General features: G+C 36.9%; 1 protein-coding gene across 1 annotated transcript in view; it reads right to left on the bottom strand.

The window, feature by feature from the left end:
- Positions 1–568: 568 nt before the first annotated feature.
- The window catches only part of PEX7 (peroxisomal biogenesis factor 7), a 42926-nt gene continuing 22147 nt past the window's right edge, over positions 569–21347 (bottom strand). Inside the window, exons 8-10 of the mRNA XM_054063682.1 lie at positions 21244–21299; positions 11346–11445; positions 569–1033 (exon numbers count right to left, since the gene is read on the bottom strand). Of these exons, the coding sequence (XP_053919657.1) occupies positions 965–1033; positions 11346–11445; positions 21244–21299 (225 nt within the window). The 3' untranslated portion in view covers positions 569–964. The remainder of the gene's footprint in view (positions 1034–11345; positions 11446–21243; positions 21300–21347) is intronic.

The raw sequence follows: 21347 nt of genomic DNA, 5'->3' as shown, positions 1-21347 counted from the left end.
TGAAAATAGAAAACAAGTCTAAAGGAAAAGATGGTTGTTCTATCCTTAAATCTTGATGGCTGTGATCCAATTAACTTTGTATATGTTTTATTTTCTAAGCACTTTCTCTTATCATCATAGCATCTTTCTGCATGACTTCATCAACTGTTTTATGCAAAGAGATGTAAAGGGAAAAAATGTATGAAAATAATCTTCAATGTCTTTGTGAAGTGGCAATCAAAAAGGTCCAACAAATCAGATGGCTATAAACTATGACATTTACTGTCTACAGAATTATTTAAATAATGAGATATGAGTCACAGCAAAACATACAAATATAAATGCATCTTAGTGATACAAACCTCAGTTCTTTACAGTACTTTACAGTGAAAAGTCACTTCTTTTCTTTTCTTTTCTTTTTTCTTTTCTTTTCTTTTCTTTTCTTTTCTTTTCTTTTCTTTTCTTTTCTTTTCTTTTCTTTTCTTTTCTTTTCTTTTCTTTTCTTTTCTTTTCTCTTCTCTTCTCTTCTTTTCTTTTCTTTTCTTTTCTTTTCTTTTCTTTTCTTTTCTTTTCTTTTTTCTTTTCTTTTCTACATTGACGTTGTCTCAAAATACAAAGCCTTTTGTTTTTTATTCTTTTATTCTTTATAAGGATCAAGAAGATTCAGGCCTCTGCTCTCATCATTAGCCAGCCAGATCACAAAACTGCATTGGCGATTCTACTCCAAAGACACCAGCTCCTGTCTGCCACAGCCACTCTTGAGTTGTTCAGTAGATGTTGAACATTTTGCTGACTCAAGTACTATCTGTACAGTAAACCAAGCCCTAACACCTTCATGTGCTTAGGTGCACAACCCTCCACTCAAGCAGAGTTTTTCTTAGAAAGAGACACTAAAATTAGTGATTCAGTCAACAGTTGAGCAAAAATCTGGTTGTGGGAGAAGACAGAAAGGTTCCTGGCGTGTCAGATCATCTTCACTTTTTCTCTAGACAGGAGCTGCCAGACATGGTGGAGTATAGATCTTGACTAGTTCATCCCAAGCACAGTCCACCACCTAAAAGCAAAAAACAAATGAAAGAAGGAAACATATTTAGATCCTTCATATGTGTTATTTTTACAAAAAACAGAAGGAAAGTAGAAGAAATTAATGCGTATGGTGGAGTTAATGTTGGTTGGTACTCTGATTTACAATACTTCAAAATTATATAAAAATGCAGTTGGCTTCAGTTTTTTTAATTTTGTCTTAACTTTAATGAGGTGCATGAAAAGTAACAAATTCTTATTTTTCATACTTCCCATGAGGAAAGGGGAGAAACCTTTGTATTCCAATTGATTGTTCCAAATAGGCTAAAGAAAGTAACTGAGAATGATATGAAGGAAGGACACACTGAAGTCCAGATCTTGTCCCCTTTCTTCTCTTTGCAGAGTCTCAGGACCCTTTATATCTAAATGCTTAATGATCAAATCTGACCAACTCTCTTATACATGCAGGTAGGGAAAATTATTATATGTAATTTTGTAACAGAGAGCCGAGGAGTGGAAAAACAAAGTAGTAGACCAAAACGGTGCATGAAGTTTCTTGAAGAATTAAGCCAGAACTTGAGTCTCACATTGGTAAGTTATGATATCACTGGGTTGTCTTCTGTTGAGAGAAGAGAGATCTATGTGCTGAGCATTGAGAATTGGGTGTGGTGGTGTTGCTTCAAGCACTACCTAGACCCCACTAGTCTCATGAGAAGTGATGCCACTTGTGCCAATGGCATCTTATACAAACAGCAACTGATTCCAATATAACTGAAGGTTTCTTGAATATCAGTTCCCAAGCTCTACTGTAGTTCTCTACTCAAAACCCCCAAAATCACAACACCAGAATTCTGTTAACATTAACCTAATTCTACTGCATTAAAGGATTTTAATAAATAACAAGATTCCACAGAAGAAGACTATAGAATGCTTTAGGTTTGAAAATTATTTGATAATGCACTTTAAAATCTGTAACAAACTGAAGGGGTTAACCACACTGGTAATTACTCAAGCAGATGACCTATAATATATAGTCATAAAATATTGTGGAGGACAAAAACTAAGGCAAAGGAAAGAAGGAGGACAGCTAAAGAGAAAAAGCTGCTGAGGTCCATAAATATATGGCAGTAAATCTGGCTGAATCCATCTTGCATTATCTTTACAATGTCATTTCCAGTCGAGATCACAAAGGATACAGTATTGGATCCTCTGCACAACAAGCTTCCTTCTGCTACAGACTGCAATTCCTGTTCTCTTCTGGAGCCAGAACAAACAGCTGCACACTAAAAATTTGGAAATCCAACTTAAATATTTTATTTCAGACTATAATTAGCTCGTTTTGTGTTTACTATACTGCACTATTATTCATTTTTATTGCTTCCTTAGCTTGTTCTACTCAGTTATTTGAAGTGCTTTCCATATACATCTAAATGGATAAAAAATTCTCCTGATAACGTTTGTCTATTCATACAACATAACAGAGCTTTGTGTAATATGTTATGCTGCATTGCAGTCCTCCAAATCACACCAAAAAGAAAAATTGAGTTCTCCACCAAATGCTGTGTAGAAACTGGCAATCGTATAAAACACAAGTTTTTTAATATACTCTACAGCTCTGGATCAGTATCTGTATTTCTATAGGCAACACTTTCTACTTTCATAAAGAAACAAAAAACAGAGATAACATTTGGAAAAAATCCCATGGGAATTCCCACCTGCTATCAATTTAATTAGCATCCTTGAAGTAGCCTCCGAACAAACATAGTAACAGAACCATTTAATCTAGCAACACTAAAACCAAACAGGAGACATTAAAAGGGAGTTTGAAAAGGATCGCTTGTGGTAATTTGCTCAAATCATTGACTTAATGATAGCCCATGAAAGATGAAAACATAACCAGCAAACAAAAGGAAAATAAAGCTACATCAAATAACAGTGTATCAAGTTCTCCTGTGCAGCAGGAACTCTGCAAATATCAGAAAGCATGGTGAAAATACACATGCAAAGAACAGAAAACAGGTATCTATGGGAAACTGGGACACTACAGCATAGAACAGCATTACGAAAAGCAATAGCATTTGCATTTCTCCATAATATTTTCCCTCAAATACAGCCATGAGTGTAAGAGAAAGGGGACAACTCTAAGCTAACTGCACAACAGCCAGCATTAGCCGATGGACAGCTGCTACATGCCCCTTTGCAGCAGATCATAGATTATCACTGCCTCAATTACAAATGACTGAAGTGAACCCTGGGATAAAGAGAAGCGCCTGATTATGCAGCTACTGCATCAGTTTACAAAACGTCTTCTCCCTTCATTTTACCTTTATTCTTACAGCCTGTCTTATACAATGGTCTTATGACCATTGTATGCCTTTCCCTAGAAAAGAGGAACATAGGATATTGAATATAAGTGCTTTAAAAGTCTTCAGAATTGTCAGTTCTCATGTGACATATGAACATTTTTAATACACACTTTAAAGCACTTCAGCTATTTCTTTTTATAAAATAAATGCTATTTAACTCAAATATTAAAATAGCAGCAGGAGTTTCATGGGGATGAGGGCTGATCCAGTAAATACACCAGAGTAAATAAATATGGCATTAAAAAACCCTGTAACTTCCTTGATTTTATATTTTGATCAATAAGATTATGCTACTGATAGGCAGAGAAAATCCTTCTGTGGTAGGATGAAGGACAAGTCTAATAAAAGTCCTTGCCATTAGGAACATGAAAGCTTGGAGGTTTGTCTTTCGGTGAAAATGTCTTCACTGTCTTGGGGACAAATTTTACTCTCAGATTGAAACAAATCTCACCAATTTCAGTATTTAGAGGGTGCATGATTAACCCTTTTTTTTTTTTTAGCTAGCATGCAGAGTAGAATGCTGAATATTTCAGTTGCAAAGAACTGTATGAATTATAATATCCTTATACTATCAAATATATTGGACACCCATATGCTATGCGATTTTCATTATCATTTATGAATACTGAATTTCTCTTGTAACTATAAAATAAAGTTCCCCTATGGCAACTTCTAATTGCAGAGAAAAGGAGAATAACTTGAGCTTAATTGCAAACCAAGAATCTTCTGCCTTACACTGACAGCTAAGTTATAACAAGAAAAAATGCAAATAAAAAAATCTCAAAAATTGCCAGTTATGAATTGTTACCAAAGCTGTATGATGAAGTGACATTTACATCTTGTGTCTAATCCTTTTATTTCAGTAGCAAAGTAGCAGTACTAGTATATATGCTATGGGTATTGTACTGTTATTGCTGCAGAATAAATATGCCAAATTATCTGCCAGTAGAGATTTAAGCAAGTCAATGTGAAGCACATAAAATGAGGACCACTGTATTTCCCTACAAGTTAAGCAAAAAAGCAAGCAAACAACCCAAAACCTGCAGTCAAAGCAAGCTGATTGCTTGACTAGAAAAAACATAATTCAACTTAAATGAAACAGCTATCCTGTATTTTATTGAAGTGTTTATCCTTCTCCCAGAGTATAACAGTGTTCCCAACCAACTGATTTAATAACGGCATCCATTCATTTATCGAAGTCATTTCCATTGACTCACTACCTGATTTACTCCTCTGACAGTCCCTCTGATTCCTATTCATCACGATCAGCTTGCTTTGCAACAGACTTAGACCTTCTCCAGCACTGGAGGGCAATCCATTCAGTCTAGTGCAATTACCTGCATGATATTGTGGCTCTTTAATGTTCAGAAGAAACAAGAAAAGGAAAGAAATCTCCTAAGTTAGCTACTAACTTTTGGTTTTTTCAATATTTGATGGCATAACAAGCCTCAAAGCCCTAACCAAGATTAGATACATTCAAAACAGCAACCATAAACATTGATTTCAGTAACCTCTCCATGAAGGGATTAAATCAGAAGAAAGTACAGCCCTCTCTAGATAAGTATTTCCAGAAGTATCTTGGTGCCACTCAGGTTCCAGAGTGCTCATAATAAATCATAGCATAATACGCAAATGTGTCTGAGAGTGACCCATTTCTCCTCTCATCTTTTCTCTACCTCATCCCATTTTCAAATAAAACTAATAAGACCTGTCTTTTTTCTCTAGAAGAGACAGCAGAAAATGCATTCGGTTCTCTGCTTCCATTAATGTTGTTTCCCTTCCTCTTTTAGTTTCCTATCCTCTATGTCTTTTCATACAGATTTAATGGTCTCTTTATACCATTATTACACATTTTTGAGGAGTCCTGAGCATCATCTGTAGGCCTGTGGGATGGAGATTAAGTGGACAAAAGCAAGGTGCTACATTTGCTACTCATCAAAGATGCCTTGGTAGTTGTGCTACACGTTTCTAAATACACGGCTTCTGAGCTGAGCATGCATTTCATCAGTAAGACGTAAAGGAAATTGAGATGTGATTTACAGGTTAGAGAGAAATCCTTCAAATTTCAATAGAATTTGTAGTAATTCAACTTTTCTCTACAGGCAAGGGGAAAGACATCTCTCTAGTCTTTCAAGGACTTTTTAATCAGTCAGGTCTATCTTAAGTTCTGTAGAAGATACACTGGAACTGCAAAATGCCTTTCTGTGTTAGTACTAACCTTGGTGGCCCCAAATACAGTCAATTTACAGTGAAACTGTGTTTTCAAATGCCCCTATCCAATCTTCAAACCCTTCCTTGAGCTCAGAGTCAAGTGAAGCTCATTCCTTTTGGGATATAATCATAAGACAATGTTTTTTGTTAACAGCTGCAAAATTCTGTTGTCTTCCATTGAGTTTCAGTGGGACTTCTTAAACAGATTTATTGATTATGTAGAAAAGAAACAAAACACCGAGTAAAAGATGGGGGTCACAAAAGTATCAATTATTTGTAAGCCACTCAATCAGATACAACACACAATGCATTTATTGAGAAAAACTGGTGTCTCCCACCCCTTCCCAGAATCAAAATTAAATTCCATTGTCCTCAATATGTTGACATTGCAGGTTTTACAGAATTGCAGTGCCTGATAACAACCTTTCCAAACACCTTAGCACGAAACTTCAGCTGATAATGTTGAAGAACCTTTATACATGAACGGCTAGCTTAGACTTAAGCAGTGAAAGCTTAATTTTAACATTTTGGGAAAGACATAATAGACACCAGTAAGGAAAGTCACCTTCCTTTCCCTCCTCCAACACTGTAAACGAGTTCAATTTGCTTTAACATTTGCAGCTGATTAAATCTGATCTTTCCATGCAAAAATCCACTCTGAAATTAAGTAAAAGAACAGATGCTGTCGGATCTTTTTATCTCAAAGGATCACTTACTACATAACTTTAGTAGCATGCTGGAGAAGGACCATAAGGAGAGATTAAAAAGAAGTACAGATAGTGATATAATTATAGCAGTATGATAGCCACAACAGCTGGCTGGAAGCTATCAATTCCTTGGCAATTGAGTGTAAAAGATAAGAGCAAGCAATCAGAAGAAAAAAGCAGAAAAGTCTCTGCTTTTCTGTACATTTCCACAAGATGTAACTCCACTTTTATATAAAACAGTCAACATTTCTGGGCATGTTGAGGGGGTACAATTAATATAAATGAACAGCAAAATACATGGCACAACAGCCTCAATAAAGACATCTTCTGCGTTTCTATTTGGCTATGCTGGTTAAGCCAATTTCAGCAGCCACTTTCCTGTCCATTCTCCTGCTTGCCGTGTTGGCATAGCTAGTGTGGCACACTGCAAAAGTTGCACACAGAAAACAGGTAGCAGAACAAACCTGTACATCGAAACTTAACAGATGATCAAAAATTTCTCCATAAAGCCAGAAGAATTTAGAACTAGACTTCAGTATTACTTGTTATCATGTAAGTGTATTGCCGCATCACTCATCACCATCTCCAAATGCAATATAGAAGAATTGTGGCCATGCCCTTTCTTGTATCGATACACCCCAGAGCTCCAGGTGCTTTGAAGAAATAAGAGAAACCAGTTTTATGTGAACTAACCTACCCTGGGGTGGAATATTTTCAGTGCAGAGAGGCTACAGAAAACAAGTTTCTCTCCCAAACCACTTTGACACAAACAGCTATTTAGAGAGCCAGCTGCCCATTTGTAGTTACAATTACCATCCAAACACACACAACCACAGTAAAAGAAAATCATCACTGTTTGTGTTGTCCATAAGTTATTCTAAAATCTAGACTTTAACATGCATTCAGATAACCGATGGCCTTTATAGGTCCCTTCCAATCCAAACCTTTTCATGACTCTATTCTTTGACTTTGGACTAGAGAAATGACATTTGGTTCACTCTCATTTGCTGCAGAATTTTAATTTCCAAAGGGAGCACCTCAGTATTGTGCATCATTGAAGGCCTGTTCTGATTTGTCATGTCACAGATGTACAATGTGCTCTTCACATATCAAGTATTCTAAATCACTGCACAACTTGCCATCATTTCTTTTGAAAATCACATATCTTTGCAATTTAGGAACGTCATTGTTCATAGTGCAAAAGTACAGAGAAATTGAAAGATTCCTCCCCTGCTCCCATTAAATACTTAATCCTGTTCTCAGCAGCAAGATAGAAAGTCTGGCTCAATTGAAAGCATTAATTTATACTTTCCACTGGCTGCTTTACAGAACAGATGTGATGTATAGGCTAAGAAAGGTTTTCAGACAAAATTCAGAGCTTCAGTTTTTCTTATATTTGCATTAAGCAAAATATAGGTTTAGGAATACAACAGAAAGAGTTGAGGGTTTTTTGTCCATGATTTAAAACAGTTTATGGTACATACGCATTTTCTATTCTTTATATACTTAATGAAAGCATTTCAGAATCAAGACAAAAAGCAATGAACGTCACAGTATCTATACTTTTTATCTGATGGATAAAAACTGATGGATTGTCTAAAAGGCAGTTAAAATTAATTCATGATTTCAACATCACATTCAACCTGCAACAGAAGAAAAAGGCTGCTTTTAAACAAAGCTGCACAAATACTACCAAAAGAAGTTAGGTTCATGCTTACATGCTGTAGACAAGCACAGAAAAATTCCAGTAAGACCTAGGCTTAAATGAGTATTACATTTTAATTCACCGAAACATTCACAGATCACATACAGAGAAAATAAATATCAAGAGAGAAGTAAGAAATCCAATGAGTTACAGACTACAATTCCAACATATATTCTAGCATTATCAGCCCCCAGCAAGGAACAGTATACAGACAATTACCATTTTCATATAGTCTATATATATCCTATGCCTATCTAGTTTATATAGAAAGGAGCAAACTTTAATTGTTTTCCTTATCCCCAGACTTTGGAAAGAAATATCATGGTTTAAAAAAAATGTATGAACTTTAAACTGCTGACAAGATACATGTATTTGTTCAGTTATTAATAACGTACACTATTACAAATCTTAAATATTTTCAGTGCTTGTCACTGTTCTTGCGCTACTTTGGCTGAAAGCTGAAGCTGGGAATGTTTTCTTCTCAAGACGCTGCCTTGCAAGCTCTCACATGAACACTTGCATTATAGCAGAGAAACAACCTCAATATCATCAGAACCATTTCTGTTAATGCTTTGCAGTGTAAACCCACATTTTTCTATGCACCTGAAATTCTGTTAGTTGTCTGAAATTGCTATGAACCTGACGCCAACATTGTGGTGGGTAAAAAAACCCCCACAAATGAAAGCACAGTTGATTTTATTAAAATGCAAAGCTTTCAACAAAGGCTTAGTTTATGTCGAGGCAGCTACCCCAGAACAGACATTGGAATCTTAATTAAGCACAGAGATGTTTTCTCTTGCATCTAGCTAACACTTACCTTTACAACCTGGGACCCATTCCTTACAATCATACCTCTCTCTCACATGTTGCTTCTGCTTAGCAGGGTACTGAACAAGAACCAGCTTGCCTGCACATACCTACCCTCTGCCTGTGGATTCTGTTCAAAACTCAATCAGTTCCACAGGAACATCTCGTAATTCTTAGATCAGGTACTTAATCACAGTATCTATTTTGAATACTTTTTCAGAAATACAGACTGTTTTTTTTCTTGACATGTAAAAAAAATCTACTTCAAAAATACTGAGGTTCACTGGGCACAATCAAAGAAAATATCTGGCTAGACAATAAAAATAACATTAAGAATGAAAGCAAAGGTTTATGACCAGAATGGTACTTAATTTGACTATAAATGAATAGCTTGTCCATTATGAATAAAATACTCTGCATGCATCAAGGAGAGAAGCAGTTCAAATCTCAAGTCGTAACTCCTCATTAAGCGTACAGTGAAAATCACAAATCAAACAAATGCATGAATAACAACAATGAGTGGGGCACGTTAAGAGGCCTTGATAAAGAGCAGACATGAAGGCAACCTACATACTGGGAACAGCCCCATAAAATTTAAGCAAAAAATCTTTGGTGGATAGATGTAGAAGCTAGGGAAAGGCTGCAAGCATTCATACGGGAAGCAACTGGACAGCAAGTGTTCATTCTTTACCTTGTAGTTAGAGTTTAATTCAGTCACAGGTTTTTGAATTTCTTTTAAAAAACCCAGAATGTTTACATTTTGCACTGCTGTGATACCCAACCTGCACAATACATTAAACCAACTCAAAAGAAAAGAAAACAAAGGAATATTAAAGCTAGTGCAGATGCCAAACTTATGTCTGGCAGGCACATTGGCATGCAGTATATATGGATATGCACTCCAGATTTACAGTTTTTGTGCATTAAGTGGACTTGCAGAATTTCTGTGTGGAAAAAAATACCTGGATGCACAAATGCCCTAATGTAGTTTGCTTTCAATTCATTATATATCATCAATAAGCATTTAGTTGGCCTTGTTCCAAGATGGCTATTCCATACATTGCAGTTACGAAAGAAAGGATATCCACATAGCAGCTATGGCAAGTCTGACTGAAAAATCATATAAAAAGAAGTCAGATCTAACCTGTCAGTCAGAAACACTATCCACTGAGACCCGTTCCGTAACACACAGGGCTCTTTGCAACTGGCTTATAATCAAAATGGAATCATATCTTCTGTACAAAACAAAGAAAAATCTTCTCCCCTCATTCAGATGACAAAACCCACGCTAGCCTCATGGAAAACTGAACTGGGCTCAAGGCATGTGGTGATGCACCACGATAAGGTTCTAATGTACCATGCTATGCTTGCTGTTCTCACTGGACCTAATTCAGCCAGAATTGTACCTATGCAGTTACTTGGGATGAAGTTTTAATTCCAAGCAACTGGCCTTTAAGGTATTCTTGACCTACCCCAATGAAAAATAGTCTGAAATTTGAGAGATTTTTTTCAGCCTTACAAATTCTCCTATGTGGTTCACAGCACGGCCTCATGAACAGTAGCTGCTGCACCTTTGAGACAATAGAATTAAGGGAACAAGAAACCAGGCAGGAAACTCTTCAAGCTAGCATTTGGCCAGAATGATTCCACATACATTAAGCCAAGTATTTTGCCAAACTTACACCTTCCTCCTGTGTCCTTACACTAGTATTATGATGGTTTTATTTGCTTTGTCCTATCAGAATTTCATCACAGATGTTACGAATAATTTTCATCTGTGGTAAAAAAATAATTTCATTGTGAATTAGAAAGGAATCTAGATCGAAATTATATCTGTGGCACTAATAGTGTATTAGTTACAGTTAACTCAGTGACAGTGATTTCTGTGTGAAAACTATAGGCTTTCCCCTTTTAAAACAAACAATTACCTTTAGCTTTCTGTCTTTCTTGCCTGAAAAACAGTTCATACTACAAACAACAGCCCTGTTTACAGAACAGAAAAAATTGTAGCAACAGAAGCAGAGGAGAATCCTACCACAACCATTACACAATTAAAATGGGTTCCACTCATTCACGTCAATAGTTGACGGTTTTAGAATTCTAACTACATATTAAGCCTCTTTTAGTGCTCCAAACATTATGACAAACCCGGTTTAGATATCATGTGTGACACTACTGATGTTTAACTTAACATTTTATGCAGATGGAAGAAAGCTCTGTATCTCAGCTTGGTACTCTAGGCCCTTCTCTATTACTCTTCCTTCTGAAACAGAACTACTTCATTTTCCCTGAGCACACTGTGGCTTTCAGCTATCTGATTTTGCAGTTCTGTCTGTCCCACCATCCTCTCCTGTCCAATGCAAGCAACTGCTTTATAAATAAAAATGGATTTGAAGTGAGGTTTATTTAATAAGCATTAAGCCAGACTCATTTCCAGAAGCTTTCTGCAATCTGGTGGCTCTTATTCAGGATCCGTGTCCTGCAGTCCAGCCATGACCACACTGCCTGTAACAGGCAAGTGAAAAGTAAAGTCATCCCAGCTCTTACCTGACCACGGTTGTGAAGACTTAAATCCAGTCCACATGTAAATTCTGTGTGATGCTCAACTGTTTCCAGCAAAGAGTTACGCTTGGAAAAGTCCCAAAATCTATTGAGGAGGGAAGAAACCAAAAACAAACCACAATTGAAGTAATTGAAAGGCCACTTCAAAAATATAATGCAAGATATTGACAAATGTGTTGCTGCCAGGGTATTTAAAAGAGCAAACTCATCCACTCAGGAAACATAACAAATCATATTCCTGCAAAGCCATCTGCTGATTTGCATAAATTAAATCCCACTGGGCAAAACCATCTTTGTCTCCTGTTGCAGCAACTGAGATCAAAAGTTGGCACCAAAGAGTGACCATTGGAACATTATTAAAACAGAACAAAATATAGGCTAGAATAGTCTTTTTATGCTTTTTTACAACTGGGAAATTTTATCCCTGAAAAGACATCAGCACAATTCATGACTTTTCTCAGTTTTTGGCACTATGGGGTCTTTATTTACTGAAAATTACACATTCATTTAGAGATATTGATCATTCCCAATATCAAATGTGAGATTGAGTTCCTGTAAAACAGAATTTAATATTATAATTCAATAATGAATTTGCACTACTGAGATCAGTTGCATTATACAGTTAATTCAATTAATTCATATTTCAAAAAAATAATTTTTTCTTTCCAGGCTTGGTTGATACAATTGGTTAGAAATTAGATTTCTAAAGTGCTGTACTTCTCCCAGCTACTCCCCATTAGATGTAATGTCCGTGAATGTAGTTAAAAGCAAAGATAAGAGACATATAAGAGCAGATGGGATAAAAGTATAAGTACAAGAAATCTGAGTAATGAAAAAAGGACTCAAAAATAGAACTTTCAGATAATAACAAATTAAGAAAATGCCATATGATGACACTAAAGAAAGATTTGGGTTTTTTGGGGGGGTTCTATAGAAAAGTCCATAGGTGTCAAAGCTTAGACAAGTCCATAGGTGTCAAAGCACAGCATGTTTTGTGGGGTGGCAACTGTAATCCAATTTTCTACAGCTTGAATTTTCTCATAGGGGTAAACTATATGCTTTACTTCTGTAACCACCACAGAGGTCTCTCTGCCTTGCTTCTGTTGGGGAAAGGCCAATACTTAATAAGAATGGTTCATTATCAGATCAGCTACACTGAAAGCACTATATATTCAAACCAATGCAGGTAAAATAGCAAACACTGGAGCCAGCAGGGTCAGTTTGTTTAACATGTAGATGTTATTTCCTTCATAAATGAGCAGAGTGGTATCAGCACAATGGCTATGCCATAGCAACAACCCTCTTAACTTATTCCTAGTACCCCAGATCTAAAATAAACAACTTATTTTGCGGGAGAGATGAGCAAAAGACCACCTCAGCATTTTTATCCTCCCACATTTGTTCATAAGAAGGTAAGGAAACAAATCCTGTTTCTAAGTAACATGGGTAGCCTTCCTTACCACATTAGCCCTCTACTAACTCTTGAAAAACAGATGCTTATAACTGAAAACTAAGATTAAAGGAATAATTTCAGATTTACATAAACAAAAACCTAGAAAATACTTTTTCATCAATTTATAAACGTAGGACAAATTGGTGTTTGCTGTATGGACTCTTGTTTGCAGAACGTCAGAATCAGTATAGAATTAAAGAGTACTTCAACTTAGTTGAAGTTCCACAGACTATCTGGGACTTTTTTTTTAATATAAAAATAATTAGTGAAAATAAAAAAAAACAATGTACAGTCTCAGGACTGAGAATGATAGATAAGTTAATGATAGCTCTCATAACTTTGCAGTCCAAAGTGAAAAACTCTACCTATATGCCAGCTTCCAAGACTAGCACAGTGACAATATTTTGCTCAGAGTGAACTTCCATTGCATTCGGAACACTGAAAGCTCAATGCAGGCTTTCCAGAATAGTGTTTACCCCAGCAGGATAGTTGTACAGCAAAATGAAGATGCTGTGTTGTACAGCAAAATGAAGATGCACTCACAGCACAAATAAGTGTGCTTGCATTACTTTAATTACTTTAATTAGGTGTATGTTCGTGGTTGGCAGCATGAACTTGAACAGTGGGCCAGATAACCACATACGCTTTTAGGGTCCATTCCAGCTTTGTACAGCCTATACAGTCAGGTGTGCCACTTAGACAGAACTGTGATTTTTACCCATATTACGTATATTAAAACTAGCACTCGCAACTACAGTCACATCTGCACTGACTATATAGATACCCTGCAACCTAAGTGAGTGCATCTTCTTAAACTTCTTTTCACTGGAACTATTGAAAGTTTTCCCTTATTTCTTCATAGTATCTTCATTTTCCCTTACTTCTTCATAGTTTCCTATTTGTTTTATATGTACATCACCAGTAATTTATAAGACGCCCATACACTGCAAGTGGACCGCTTATTCTATACAAGACACTGTACAAAGATAAAAATCCTGTCATTGATTTTGTACTTTGTACTACCCCATAGCAAGATAGATCTCTGTGATATTGCTACACATGTCTCCTCTGCTCCCTTACCAAAATACTTCTAACAGCCCCAATACAGTTTCTCCTAGCTATCTCCTACTATGTCCTCCTCCTCGCTCTACTCTTACCTCCTGCTCCTGTGCCTTTAACACTGGCTGGGAAATAAAAAAGGCAGCAAGTGTCATTTCAGGATCCAGTGTCTGTACAAGGTAGTACAATGCATGCGCTGTGGTAGACTGTTGCTACACGCTGAGGAGCTAGCAGATTAGCAAGCAGATTAGGCAGGCAGTGAATTCATGTTACGTCTTTTGCCTTCCTTATGGTAATACTTTGGATTTCCCCATCTTGTATGCTTATGAGTTTCCGTTACATTTGTACAAGCTTAGTAAATTTAGACTATAACTTTCCTGTCAAATCTAATTAAGTTCAAAAGTTACTTTAGGAAACGATTCAGGGAAAACATGCAGATGGAAGCACAAAAAACACACCTCACCAAGCCCACTTCCTTCTGGGGAACAAAAAAAAATATTTATAATAAATATTTATGCATGAAAGCTTTACTACTGCTCTTAGGTTTCAAATAGAAGACGTCTTCTTGCATCATATTTTTAGGTGAGTGTGAATCAGCTGTTTAGAGGCTGCTTTCCATAAAAGCCCACTCAACAACTAATGCCATTATGCATATGCAACCACATCAGGCAGAGGTCGCAGTAGCATATGGATGTATATAACTAAGAAATTTTCAAGAGCAATCCAGAACTGTGTTAGTTTATCACACATGTATCACACAACACAATCCTCCTGCTCCTGTTCTCTAATTCCTGTACAAAGACAGCTACCTGTTCTTCCTGCAAACTAGAAAAAACATCTTGTTGAGCTACTTTTGGATACAGATCAATAAGGGCAATGTACTTTAGGCATTAACTGGGAACATCTAATATTTCCATAATAATACCCGTAAGATATTATTTCATTACAGTTCCAGTAAAGTACCAACATTATGAAACAGTTCAGGTAGAGAAAAAAAGCCTTTATTTGAAGTATTATCTTCCATAAGCATCAAAGAGAAGAGGAAGAATTGCCTGAGAGCCAAATCAAATGGAAGATACTCCAAAAAAGTAATTCTGAAATAGGTTTATTTTTGAGTTTGCTCCAGTAGCATAGCTCTTTCATAAGATTCAACTGACATGCTTTATTTTGAAGGAATTCTTGCTGAAATGCTAACTTTTTAGTTTACTTCCTATGTATTGTATGGAAAACCAAAGAACACCACTTACACATATATGACCCTACTATAATAGAACTGCACACGCATCACTTTTTTATTACACATGTGATTCATAGAATCAAATAGATTTTGAGTTGGAAAAGACCTTAGAGATCTTCTAGTTCCAAAACCCCTGCCCTGGGCAGGGACACCTTCCACTAAATCAGGTTGCTCAAAGGCCCCACACAACCTGGCCTTGAACACCTCCTGGGATGGGGCATCCACAACTTCTCTGGGCAACCTGTGCCTCACCACCTTTACAGGAAAAAAAATCTCTTCTAAATTTTTTTTCTAAACTAATTTAAATCTACCCTTTTTCAGCTCAAAACCATTCCCCTAGTCCTATCAGTGCGTGCCCTGATTAAGAGCCCCTTTCCAGCTTTCTGGTAGGCCTGCTTTAAGTACTGGAAGGCTGCTATAAAATCTCTCCAGAGCCTCCTCTTCTCCAGGCTGAACAACCCCAAATCCCTCAGCTGTCCTCATATGGGAGCCCTCTGATCATCTTTGTGGCCCTCCTCTGGATTTGCTCTAACAGATCCATGTCCTTCCTGTCCTAACAATGAAATTCCATACAAACATTCTTCCTGTAAGGCAAGGGGGCAGACCACAAGTTATGTTGGTTTCAATTCTTCTGCCACAATATATCAGAATAACTTTTAAGAACTAGTGACTAGCTTTCCTAATACCACTTCTGCTTTTGAAGATCCTCAAATCTGCAAAACTTTAATACTTCCCTCCAAACAATGATTTGAGAGTAACTCTCATCATCATCATGGGCTTAAAAAGCGTATTTGTATCACCGTTCTATTGAGGTTATCAACCAAGAGATCCTAACACAGAAACAGAGCGCCCTGAAAACAGGGCATACTCACAAAATGAAGATATTTCTTGTCACTAAAAAGTTCAATCTGATTTAAGAAATGTGAGAAATTCCATTTAGGCAAGCACATGCCTTCTCTAGGACTTCTAGCTTACATCAACACAAAGTGCAGCCCAAGATGCAGCATCATGTGCTACTTTAATCGTGAAGGACAAAGAAAGAACCCTATACAGGCTGTTTGGCATACAAGAGTAAGAACTTCATTGCTACTGATACACGGTAATTTAAGCATAGTTATGAGAACAAAGTTATCCAGCTTACTCTTTGTTTCCCAGTATCTCCCCAAAACATGAATTAACTAAAAGGGGATGCAAACCCCTAACTTAGGGACATATATGGTCTCACCAGAACTTCTAGATATTCCCCATCCTTTAGTATCATAATTCTAGACTGGAGCGCCAGTTCACTTTGCCACATGCCCCACTCTTCATCAAGCACAGGGAAAAGTCAGTTGGATCCCTGAGACGTACAGAGGTGGTTGTCACTAACATACAGACAATACTGTAGGTACATGAGGTCTCTCTCAATACTTGCATTTCCTCATCCGCCCCCCCAAAAAATCTTAACTTTGCCTTCCAGACAGACAGGATATATTTTGTTAAGAAATCTAAATGTATTTGTACAACAAGTTGAGAAATAATAGCTTCACAGCCAAAAAGTAAAAAGGAGTTATTTAGAAGAAAAAATATGCACCTGACATAAAAAAAATTCAGATCCTGCCATAGTTAAATATTCAAGTATAAATACTTGAAAGTTTTAATTACAAATATCTAACACTTAGAGACCTGTTCATTAAGAGAAATAAAACAGATAAACAATTCACTTATCCTTTGCTGTATTCTTCAACAACAACATTATAGTGCTATCTATAGCACCAGAAAATTTGTTTTCACAGATAAAAGATAGCAATCTCTTTATGAAGTTGAATCATTTCATAAGTAGCTCCCGCAGCCAACACTTTCCTAGTGTTAAAGAGAAGTCCCATCTCAGAGTACTTATTTCAAAGAAAAGCACATGCAGGCTGGAAAATGCCAGTGAATTTAAAATACAAGAACCTGAGCATTCGCTTATATGTCAAAATATATACCATGAAATTGTAATTCTTGTTTTAATCCAAAAAGTAGACATGTAAGAGAACAGATATGTTTTACACAGCTGTATGAGTGATTTTGACTATATAGTCAATAGTTGCAGCAGTCTATAGCTGCAACAAACAGGTAAGTCACAATGGAAAAGTACATTCCATTTTTAATTTCCTTAGTTTCATCAAATATAATGCCCAAAGGTCTGACTATCACTAGCAACTCTGCTATCACAAAGACATAATGATGCAGGAGCAATCATCAACTAAGACATTCACATTAACAAGTTCTACTGCAGTTTTCAGTTTCATATGGGAAACTACCAATAACAAGCATTTTGATCAGCAAGAAGACATTTTTCATTCATAAAAAAAAAAAAAAAAAAGAAAAAAAGAGAGAGGAGTAAAAAAAAGAGTAAACACCCACCTTTTCACTTTGAAGAAAAAGAAAAAAAAAAAGAAACAAAAAAAGATAACAAGTATAATTAACTGAAGTGAAAAACAGGGGGATTTATGAACAGTATTACTCCAGAAATTGTCAAGACTACTTTGTGATCCAAGCTACTGAACTTGCACATTGTGATGGAGAGCTGGACATAGTGGTTTAAAGTATCTTGCAGAGATGATGTCCAGTATAGCACAAATTTAAGCAAAAATCACGTTTTTGCCTCAGTGCCATGATTCTGAGAATACCTTTCAAGATCTGGCCCGATATCAGCTTAATGAAGTTCCATAATTTAAGAGATCTTCTGTTCAGATTTTGGTAAGCACTGTCTGTGCCTAATGCACCAAGCTGGGTTTTTTTTCATACTGAAGAGTGCACAAAAATACAAAGCACTGATTCCAGTAAGAGATGACACTGACATTCTTTCAAACTGAATTTTGAGAAATAAGGTTTAAGAACATGCACGCAAACCTAAACAAGTCCTGGAAATCTTACAGTATTTTGTGCATTTCCATAATTAATTTTTCTTAAATTGTTATTTAATTAACCTACATTTTTCCTGAACTCTTCCAAAAAGTAAATGGTATAAAAAAAGTAAATGGTATAAAAAAAAAAATTCTTTTCAGTAGCTTAACTATAGTGCACACGTGCAATCACTATGCTGTCTGCAAAGGATGAAGATAAGTGTTGTTAACTTTTCTTTCAACCATTTTTTGCTTTTTGATAGTCAGTTGGGATTATACATTAAACTAGCTGTTCTCCTGAAACAAACAAAACCCCTACCTCTTACATGATAGTTTGGTCATCTTACACAAGATTTGCATTTGTTTGGTTAAACTAGAAAGCTTCAGTAACACTTAAAATTACAAAGCTTAAACAGTAAGATATGCTTTATCCAGTTTATCTACTATATGTTAATACTTACAGATAATTCTGAGCTTCAAACAGAAATGCTAAAGAAAATAAAAAGCGAATATCATAACTAAGCTGCTGCTGTTTGTTTACCGATACTGCTAAAAATCTGTATTTCATCTCTCCAACCCCATCTTCTGTCCCTGGTCACAAGTAATTGTCTGGACAGAAAAATAATGCCTAGAATAGCGTTTTGTAAAAAGCTCTTAAGAGCTCTGAATTTACAGACACCCTGGTATACGAGCTGGAAGCAATCCTCAGCTTTACTGACAGTTTTCACATATGAAAATGTCAGAACTAAAATTGCACTAGATTTCAGTACTGCATGAAGTGCACTAGGGCCAAACCTGAAGGATATATAGTTGGTGTCAAAAATGGTAAGAGCATGACAACACAATCAAGTCACTTCAATGCATCAGCATGATAATTATTAGTCTTATTGCTCAGACAAGGCAACTGGAAGAAAGAAATTACCACTTTTTTTTTTAGATCTAGAAGCCTTTTGAGAAATGATACGCTGCAAACCAGCTGGCACTGCATCAGTAAAGGATGTTAAGTAAGATCCCATAAATAACCTTCCACAGACCACTGTATAGTATTCTTAAAGAACTGTGTTTCAAACATAAATAAAGCACTTTATATAAGACAGAATGCTGGTACAGCAGTCTAGAAAGTTATATACATATGGACATCACAGCACTTACACTGCCAGGCTCCTGGCACCAACCACAAAACAGTGGCTATCACTGGCAAAGCACTACCCCTTATTACAGTAAGTGAAAGAATAAACAGTTAACATAAACTTAGGAGAGGTTCTCAAGCACTTAAGTCCTTTGCTGAAATAACAGCATGCCTATGGGGGACAGGAATATTATATAAGCTAACCATACTGTTCTAATCTACAGGAGAAAGGCACAATTTTTGAAAGGAACAAGCCATTTAGGGACTGAAAATTTAAAGGAGTGACTGGACCACTAAACTCACAGATTTACCATGTTCATCACCTCAGCTTCCTAGCCTCTCTTTCCTATAGAGACTTTATCCATAGCCGCACTCCAGTTTTGTGAGCAGTCCCACCACCTCTCTATAATCCCCAAGAGGCCACAGCTCTGCCACCACATGTAGTCTTTGAATTCCCCACCTGTCATCTCTCCCTTATATAGGTGTCAGGCTGCTTCCACAGGGCAAGCACAAAAGCCTTTGGCATTATGCTATTCCCCACACTCTTCTCTCATCCTCCCACTTTCACTTCTTTTAAGGTTATGGTCAGTCTGCCCTGATACATGCAACTTAAAACACTCCTCACTGGGTTAGCAAGCCTGTGGGCAAAAAAGCTCTTGCCCTTTCACAGATGGATCTCATGCTTGCCTTGTAGTCCCCAATTGTTCACTCAAAAGAGGACACTATGGTTGTAAAAGTGAAAGCCCTGCTTGTGACACCAGCAGCCAAATGTTGACACTGTTGACTTGCTGGAGATGTCTTTTCCTACTTGAACATTCATCCTTTATTGTCAAGATCAACGAGAACCCATCTGTGCCCCCAATCCCATATAGCCACTCATAGTCACCTCTTTCAGTAACACAAGAACCCATACAGGCAAGTGGAAAAGGCGGCATTCTGAATCTGGACAGTCTCTCCACAGCCTCCCGGACCTCAGCCCAAGGGAACCAACAAAACCTTCAAAGACATCAAGCTGGATTGTCAGACAGATGGTTCAAGAAGGAATGCAACAGGAGGCAGTCTCCAGTGATGATACACATTTTTCTTTTGGTGCACACAGTTGATTTAGGCTTAGCTGACCCTGACATTTCCCCAGAATGCGCTTCTTCTGGCTCCCCCATTTCCAGAGCGCTAAATCTGTTCTCTAGCTCTAATTTGTGTTGACAGCTTCCAGCCTCCTCCGCCCTGGAAATCTTTATCCTTATCCTCTGCTTAAATAAGACATAGTCTCCATTTGTCCCTCACTTCCTCGTACTGTGGGATTTGGGCTCTCACCTCTGAAGGATATCTGTGAAGATCCCCTTTTCCCTTAGGAAACAGAACCTTTCCATGTCTGGTGTTAGACCAATTAGGACACAACCAGAAGTGACATTAATTCAGACAATTTGGGTGAACAGGATAACTTTGCAGTCACTTGTGGAGGCAAGAGGGCTTCTCCCATTTGTAAACGCACTGCCTACTAAATTCAGTCCATGTTATAAAATGTAGATCAAAGAATGTAACTGAAATATTCAGGAACGTACTTCATGTGTATTGACTTATGACACTGTGTATCTTGGAGAAGTCCTTTAGGACTTTTAATCAGTTTTAAATCAGCTGTATTATAAAATCCTGAGCAGTATCAGATATACCAGGCAGCCAGGGGAACTTGCAGAAGTAGCGTCTAAAGAACTTCAGCATAAAAACTGTGGAACAATACTAAAGCTTCCTCAGATACTGGTAGGACAAAAACTTTGTTGATAAAAAGCTTAAATGAAAATAAGTCACAGAAACTTATGAAGTTACCCACCTGCATTCATTTAAGAGGTTATTACCTTCTTATGAGACACTATTACAGCCAGACACAACCACATTCAGAAGAATGATGTGCAAAGGATTACAGAAAGCATCTGTCAGAGCAGATATAATTCAGAAGAGTGACTGAGTTAGCCTTTAAGAACCTTTGCATTTTTAAAATAGCTTATGAAGAGAGAAAACATCCAATAGCAACATTGGCTGCACTTCAGTATGTCCACTCCAGAATTGTTATCTATTGCAAGCCACATCAAAATAGATTACCTTTCCATTTTTATCCAATAAGAAAAAAAATACTATACCTCACAGTAAAATCATAGGAGCAAGAGGCCAATAAAGTTGCATGGAATGGTGAAAACTGCAAGAAAAAAACCAGAAAATTTTTAAAGTAAAAATATCACGAACA

This window comes from Cuculus canorus, chromosome 3 (assembly GCF_017976375.1).
Source record: "Cuculus canorus isolate bCucCan1 chromosome 3, bCucCan1.pri, whole genome shotgun sequence".
Taxonomy (NCBI): domain Eukaryota; kingdom Metazoa; phylum Chordata; class Aves; order Cuculiformes; family Cuculidae; genus Cuculus; species Cuculus canorus.
This window is presented reverse-complemented; position numbering and strand designations above follow the sequence as displayed.